We start from the raw sequence: 7,585 nt of genomic DNA on the forward strand, positions 1-7,585 counted from the left end.
TAGCCATCAGAAGGGAGAATAAGATGCCAAGGGTGGAAGGGAATAAAGATGCAGACCTACTAGAGAATGGACTTGAGGACACGGGGAGGGGGAAGGGTAAGCTGGGACAAAGTGAGAGAGTGGCATGGACATATATACACTACCAAATGTAAAACAGATAGCTAGTGGGAAGCAGCCGCGTAGCACAGGGAGATCAGCTCAGGGCTTTGTGACCACCTAGAGGGGTGGGATAGGGATGGTGGGAGGGAGGGAGATGCAAGAGGGAAGAGATATGGGGACATAGGTATATGTATAACTGATTCACTTTGTTATAAAGCAGAAACTGACACACCATTGTAAAGCAATTATACTCTAATAAAGATGTATTTAAAAAAAAAATTCGAGGCAAGAGGCTCTTATCACACCCAGAGGGTACAAGCTGGAATGGAGAGAATTGAAATGATTCCTGGGGCAGAATAGGAGCTGGCAAAAAAAAAAAAAAAAAGATGCCACGGGTGAAAGGAAAAGAAAATATCTTTGCTTCACCCAAAACAATAATGAGATCTAACATTTGTATTGTGTCATGGTTTTCAAAACACTTTGTATGAATACGGAGCCTCAGTGTTTAATTCAAAGTCACAGAGCCAGTAAATGGCAACACTGGGACTCAAACCCAGAACATTTGACGTTAAGTTCAGTTCTAGTACTGCATACTGCGGCTCCCACGTATTTGGCCACATGGACCAAGGAAGGACCTTGGCTGAGTTTGGGTCTGGATGCTCTGTGTACTTGGTGACTTGATGAGTCTCCTGATGTTCATCCACCTCCGGGTATCACTGAGGAGCCCTGCTTCCCAGTTGCTTATCATGATCCCTGGGCGATACATGATTACTGACTGGCCGAGTCAATGCCAGTGGATCTTGGAGTTGTGTAAAGCCTTTGATTGCAACCTTCTGTTGGGTACCCAGAGTCAGACAGACACAGGGCCAGAGGAACTTTCCTTAAGCCCCACATCCTCTGGGTTTTCATGTAGAAAAGTCACAGAGTTGATGGTTATAAAGACTTCTGGTTACAGGGAAGAAAATTCTCCTCTCCTCAGTGACTGGCTATTGTGGAGTCCTGGTGTGGCATGGGAAGGAAACAGTTAAGGTATTTCCCAAACTGACAACACTTTTGAAGCATCCTAGGTCAACTTCTTTGCTTGAGAGGATGTGTGTCTCCCCACATCACGCTGTGCTCTGCAAAATCACTTCTTGAAACTCTTCCTGGCACAGAAGGAAAAGCAAGGGGAACTCCAAGGCTGGTATTGAGGGCACTCCGGGGCCTCTAAACCTGTCATCTCTTTCATCAGCTGAACTGGGTGGCAAGCCCTCCACAAGCCCGAGTGGCAGCTGGCCTCCCTTGGGTTGATCCACAGCAGGGAGCAGCATTCTGTAGAAGGTCCTTTTTTCAGATTAAGAAACCCACATCCTGATCTCCTCTTTTGATGATTTTACAAAAATCGAATTGCATGACAGATGCCCAGATAAACAGGAGAAGTTCGCAATCAAAGCAAGTTCTGGGATGGAGCTGACTAGTAGATTTTTAATGACTATTAGCTTGATAATCTCTCACCAGGAGTAGCTTCCAAGCAGACCAAACCCATGCACACCAACACCTAGTTGGCGGGTATAAAAGGGGACCCCGACCGTATCCCAACAGCAGAATCGAGTCTCCCACCTGAACTCTTCTCAGGAACCTTCGCCTTTCCTCTCTGGGCAAAGGCATCATGAGTTGTCAGATCTCGAGCAAATCTCGAGGAAGAGGAGGAGGAGGTGGAGGAGGCTTCCGGGGTTTCAGCAGTGGCTCGGCCGTGGTCTCCGGTGGGAGCGGGCGATCAGCCACCAGCTTCTCCTGCTTGAGCCGCCATGGCGGTGGTGGAGGGGGCTTTGGTGGAGGTGGCTTTGGCAGTCGGAGTCTTGTTGGTCTTTCAGGGACCAGGAGCATCTCCATTAGTGTGGCTGGAGGAGGTGGAAGCTTTGGCCCTTGTGGAGAATTTGGTGGCAGAGGAGGTGGCTTTGGAAGTGGCAGTTTCGGTGGCGGCAGCTTTGGTGGAGGCTGCTTTGGAGGTAGTGGTGGCTTTGGAGGTTTTGGGGGTCCTGGTGGCTTTGGGCCTGGAGGAGACCCTGGTGGAGGCATCCACAAAGTCTCTATCAACCAGAGCCTCCTGCAGCCTCTCAGTGTGAAAGCTGACCCGGAGACACAGATCGTGAAGTCTCAGGAGAGGGAGCAGATCAAAACTCTCAACAACAAATTTGCCTCCTTCATTGACAAGGTGAGTCATGAGAAGCTGGCTTCGTCTGAGGCTCAGGATGCTCTACTTCCTGTGTTAACTGAAAAGCAAATGACAGATACATTATTTTTTAGGAGCCATAGGTGCGGTCATACTGGCCTGGGTAATTGGTAGTATCCACGTGGGAAAGATGCAGGCTTGGTGGCTACATCTTCCGTAACAGTCTGCAGTTAGGATTTATTTGTGCCTTTGGCTTTATTGTCCTAAACAAATAATACTAATGGAAAATTCTGAAAATCATAGAAAAACTGATATAGACAAGTAACGGACTAACTAGTTCAGGCCGTGTGACAGTAGGTTTTGGAAGGGATTGGTAAAATGTCTTCTGAGATCATACTTCCTTCCCTAGAAGTTATTGCTTTACTAAATTCTTGGAAGCTGAGCCTGAAATATCTATTTGGGGACGAATGAAATTCCTGCCTTCAAGAGAAGCATTCTTAGCTTTGTAACCCATAAAGTTTTTAATTGGTGTCACTTTGGAGTATGATAGGGTTTTCTCCCATTTCAAGGCAGAGGAACCTGTCTAAGAAATTTACAAGGCTCTTAAAAACCAGACTGAGGAGCCCTGCCCTCCAGTGCTCTCATACGCATCACCCTTAGGAGCAGTGCCAGTGAATGCCTGCTTTTGGTTTTCCCCAGAATTTATGGGACCTTTGCTGGGAATTCAACTAGGATCAGGGAGGGAGATGGCCTGGAGTCTTGGGAGCAGCTGCAAACAAAATAGTGGGCGGTGAAGTAGGGGAAAGAGTTCTCTGCGTAGAGAGTGCCAGATATAGCATTAGGAGCCTACAAAACTTTCCAGGTGTGGAGGCAGAGAGCTCAGAAGCTCTGGCCAGCATGATCTGGCATCCAGCTGGTGAGGATGAAGCCACGTAGTTTTCTGTCTTCCGAAGCAGATCCAGAGCTGATTCCGGTCTGCTGGTGGGAAGGGCAACCCAGAGCTCACGTGCTTTCCTTCTGGTCACCGCAGGTGCGGTTCCTGCAGCAGCAGAACCGGGTGCTGCAGACCGAATGGAAGCCTGCTGCAACAAATCGATGTCGGCACCCGTACCACCAACCTGGACCCCCTCTTCCAGGAGTACATTGGCAAACTGCAGAATTATTTGGACACATTTTCTGCAGAAAGAACATCACAAGATTCAGAGCTGAACAACGTGCAGAATCTTGTTGAGGATTTTAAGAAGTAGGTGTCAGAGTAAACACTAAGTGGAGATAAACATTAATTTGAGCCGTCCATTCATTGCCCCAGAAAACACAAATCTCCCAAATGCATTTGTGGTGATAAAGGGGAGAGACATCTGTATCTTTGCTGATTATTTGTGAGGAAGACATTTAGGGCTTTAGAGATCATGTTTTTGACATGTTTGAGGGTGAATTTATGGAAAAGCATCCTCATTGGGATATCATCATTTCAAATTAGACAAAAGTGTTTAATATTCCCAGAGAATGGAGTATTTTGGGTGAATCCAGTAGGAAAAGGAAAAGAAAAAAGGAAACACACTAGTACTATTCTAACAGCTGTGTCCCTGGGTACCAACAGCTATGAGGATGAAGTCGACAAGTGCACAGCTGCTGAGAATGATTTTGTGACACTTAAAAAGGTGAGTAGGAGGGTGTCATGACCGGGGTGGGAGTGAGGGTGCATCAGAAGCCCATTGCGCCCAAACAGACAGGCTGGAGCATACCTCTGAGTGAAAATAGAAGTAGCCAGGGAAAGGGGTGAGGGGTGTCCGTGGCTGGTTCTCTTGGAAATAAAGGTGTCTTTAGGTCAAGCTTCTGGAGATGTTCTGCAAATTTGCTAGAGCATTTCCCATCAATAACCTACTCAAAGCCTCTATTGGATCATGAAAGATGCAAATATAGAAAGCATTTGATTCTTCTTCTAAAGGGCTGAGGAAGGCATGGGACTTCCTTAGACTGCCTGCTTAAAGATGCTGTCGGTAGGGCTGACAAAGGTTTGAGCCTGAAGGCAAAAGTGTGGGTTCTCAGCCTGGTTCCTGTAGAGGCTTTGGTGTAAAATCCAGGAGAGGTGGGATGGATAGATAGGATGCGAGAGTTGACGATTGCTAAAAGCCACAGAGGCCATTATGCTCTTTGGTGGAAACACACAATGTCTCAAGCAGGAAGGGGAGAATGGTGGACAAAGCTTGGTCCCATCAGAGCTCTGATGGTCTTGGGCGAGTGTGAGCAGTGACGTGGGCATGGGGCCCCCAGCAGAGGTGCACTGTGGACTCCACGCCGAATGAGGTCCTGTGGTGGCGTGGATCATCTGAGGTGCCTGGGATTTTGGAGAGCAGCTAACAGGGTCTGGGTGGAGGAGCGGCAGAGAGAGGGCAGGGCAGGGCCCATACACAGAGCGCTGCAAGGTGCGGGCACGGTGGAGTGAGCTTCACCAGAGGCCCTGATCTTCCCTGCAGGATGTGGACCGTGCCTACATGAACAAGCTGGAGCTGCAGGCCAAGCTGAGACAGGACCTGGGGTTCACGAAAATCCTCTTTGACGCAGTAAGGAGACTGCTCCTGGATGGACCCTTGCTTCCTACCCTTCCCCTCAAAGGAAGTCCTTCCTCATTGGGGAAAAGATGTTGTGGGTGGGGTTTATGGATGGCTGACTTCAACTTGCTGTTATCCAGGCCACTGGGAGCTTCTATGGTGTAGGTCTTGGAGGAGAGGAACTTTCTCCTCTGATGTCATAGGAAGTAAAGCTCCACCAGGACAACTTCTCTGCACTCCAGCTCCCTTTAGGAAGAGACCCACCCTGTTTCCATCCCTACATGTCCAATATACTTCAAAATATAATATACTTCCCCCTTCCCTGCCCAAGTGCACACACATGACTCCTGCAAAAGGAAGTACAATTTAAGGCATTTGCCGTCGACTGGCTTCTTTCTGGGGGCACTTATCAAAACTGCATATATGGTGAAGGCTATTAATTAGGAGGCTCAGAAATGCAGACTCCTTCCCATAATTCTCAGCACAACCTGGCAGAAGCCTAGGAATAGTGGTGATATCGCTTTAAATCCCACCCAGGCCATGCTTAGTCTGAGAGTCTGTATTTCCCTGACACCGGGGAGGGGAATCCCTCCTCACTGCCTTTGGCTGTGGGCAGGGACGCTGTGGCCAGACCTGCCCTGTGTTGCAGGATCTGTCCCAGCTGCAACAGAATGTCACTAACACCAATGTTATCCTGTCCATGGACAACAGCTGCAAAATCCTAATTCTAATCCTAATCCTAATTCTAAATCCTTGGCAAGAGCCCTAGGATGAAGAATCCCTTCATTTGATTGTCTGGGTGGGGCTGGGGCTTTGCTGAACTGGGCAGGCATGAGGTGATGGGGTAAAGCCCCATACCCAGGGGTGGAGAGTCCTGTCCGGGCAGTCTGGGAACTGTCCAGAGATAAGGGGGGCTCATTACTCAGGAGAGGAGAGGAAAAGCTTCACCTGGCTTTAGAGGCTCTTAATGACCCCAACATCTTGAGCCCCCCCTCCCACCCCACCCATGGATGTGATTCCCAGTATTGCTGGAGGGGCTTTCTCTAAGGAGGACCACTCTTTGTACACAATTTCTAGAGACAAAGTTCTCCTACCAACCTCTTTTTTTTTTTTTAAACATCATTATTGGAGTATAATTGCTTTACAATGGTGTGTTAGTTTCTGCTGCATAACAAAGTGAATCAGCTATACAAATACATATATCCCCATATCTCCTCCCTCTTGCGTCTCCCTCCCACCCTCCCTATCCCACTCCTCTAGGTGGTCGCAAAGCCCCGAGCTGATCTCCCTGTGTTATGCAGCTGCTTCCCACTATCTATTTTACATTTGGTAGTGTATATATGTCAATGCCACTCTCTCACTTCGTCCCAGCTTACCTTTCCCCCTCCCAATGTCCTCAAGTTCATTCTCTATGTCTGCGTCTTTATTCCTGTCCTGCCCCTAGGTTCTTCAGAACCATTTTTTTTTTTTAGATTCCATATATATGTGTTAGCATATGGTATTTGCTTTTCTCTTTCTGACTTACTTCACTCTGTATGACAGACTCTAGGTCCATCCAAATAACTCAATTTTGTTTCTTTTTATGGCTGAGTAATATTCCATTGTATATATGTGCCACATCTTCTTTATCCATTCAGCCGATGACCACATACAGTTTTTGAAATATTTTCTCTCCAAACCAATTAGCTGGAGCCAGTGACACCCTCTGTCCCCTGGGGAAGAGTGTGCATTGTCTAGGTTTGTGCTTCCAGCCACGTCCCCATTCCCTGCCCCTTCTTGCATTACCCTTTTGGTGGTCCTTTTCCCAAAGGGTATTCTGTTAAGGACCCCATTTCTAAGCCTGTGCCTTTCCCCTGGCAGTACCCCCAGGGAAACATGTTTCTGTGTATATAACCCTCTTGCTGGCTCTGCATCTGAAGTGCTGCGGACTTGGTGTCTGCACAATAAACCTCATTTGCAATTCATAGCATGTGATGTGTGTTTAATGTCAAGCCTTGGCAGAAGTGAGTAGCCAGTAGCTATTACTCATTGCTATCTGACTTAAGACACCAGAGAATGGAGAGCTTTGGAAATGATAAAAGGGGGGCTTCCTGGAGGAGGAACAGGCCACCCTGAGGCAGTGTGGCCTGGAGTAGCCAAAGGTGTTTTCTTCTGGAAGTCTTTAAGAGCAGAGACCAGGAGGTGCTAGCTCTGGAGTCAAGGGATGCATGCGGTGTTCTCAGAAAGTATTTGCCAGACCTGGGGACTGTGCTATTGCCAAGAGATCAATAGGGGGATATGTGGAAAATTCTGTTTCCCAGAAAAGCCCCTTTTCTTAGGCATTTTCCCACAGACTCCCCTCCCTTTCTGACAGGAGCTCTGATTTGAGGCTCCTTCTCCACCAGGTGAACCAGCCGAGGCCCCTGAGCTCCCAGACCAGGCTGTCTGCAGCTCTGAGCGGTCTTACAATCCTCTTTCCTCCCCTTTACCACACTCTTTCTTCCCTGTCCACTCAAAGGAGGGTCATTAGACAGCTTGCCTCCTCCAGGAGTCCCTCTTGAATGGAACACTCGTGCTTCTTCTACTTGCTGTGATGTGGGGAAGGCTTTGCACAGGAGATGGGAAATTTCAGTGCTGATCTCATCTTGGGGGTAATTGTTGGACACTGGACTAGTCATTTCTCCTCTCAAGGCTCGATTTCTGCACCCAGTAAGGAGATGGAATGAGATCATCTCTACATATCCCTCCAGCTCTGATAAAAAGAGCCCTGTCTGTGCTGCTAGGTTGGCTAGGCTCGTTTGTG

General features: G+C 48.1%; 1 protein-coding gene across 1 annotated transcript; it reads left to right on the forward strand.

The window, feature by feature from the left end:
• The first annotated feature begins 265 nt into the window (after positions 1-265).
• On the forward strand, positions 266-5,935 carry LOC309641327 (keratin, type II cytoskeletal 2 epidermal-like). Its single transcript, XM_082421173.1, is given in 4 exon segments — positions 266-2,293; positions 3,282-3,329; positions 3,331-3,494; positions 3,627-5,935. Coding segments are annotated over 4 exon segments (1,065 nt in total). The 5' UTR covers positions 266-1,747; the 3' UTR covers positions 3,934-5,935.
• Positions 5,936-7,585: the final 1,650 nt, after the last annotated feature.

This window comes from Balaenoptera physalus (assembly GCF_965194825.1).
Source record: "Balaenoptera physalus genome assembly, chromosome: 13".
In the NCBI taxonomy this organism is placed as follows: Eukaryota; Metazoa; Chordata; class Mammalia; order Artiodactyla; family Balaenopteridae; genus Balaenoptera; species Balaenoptera physalus.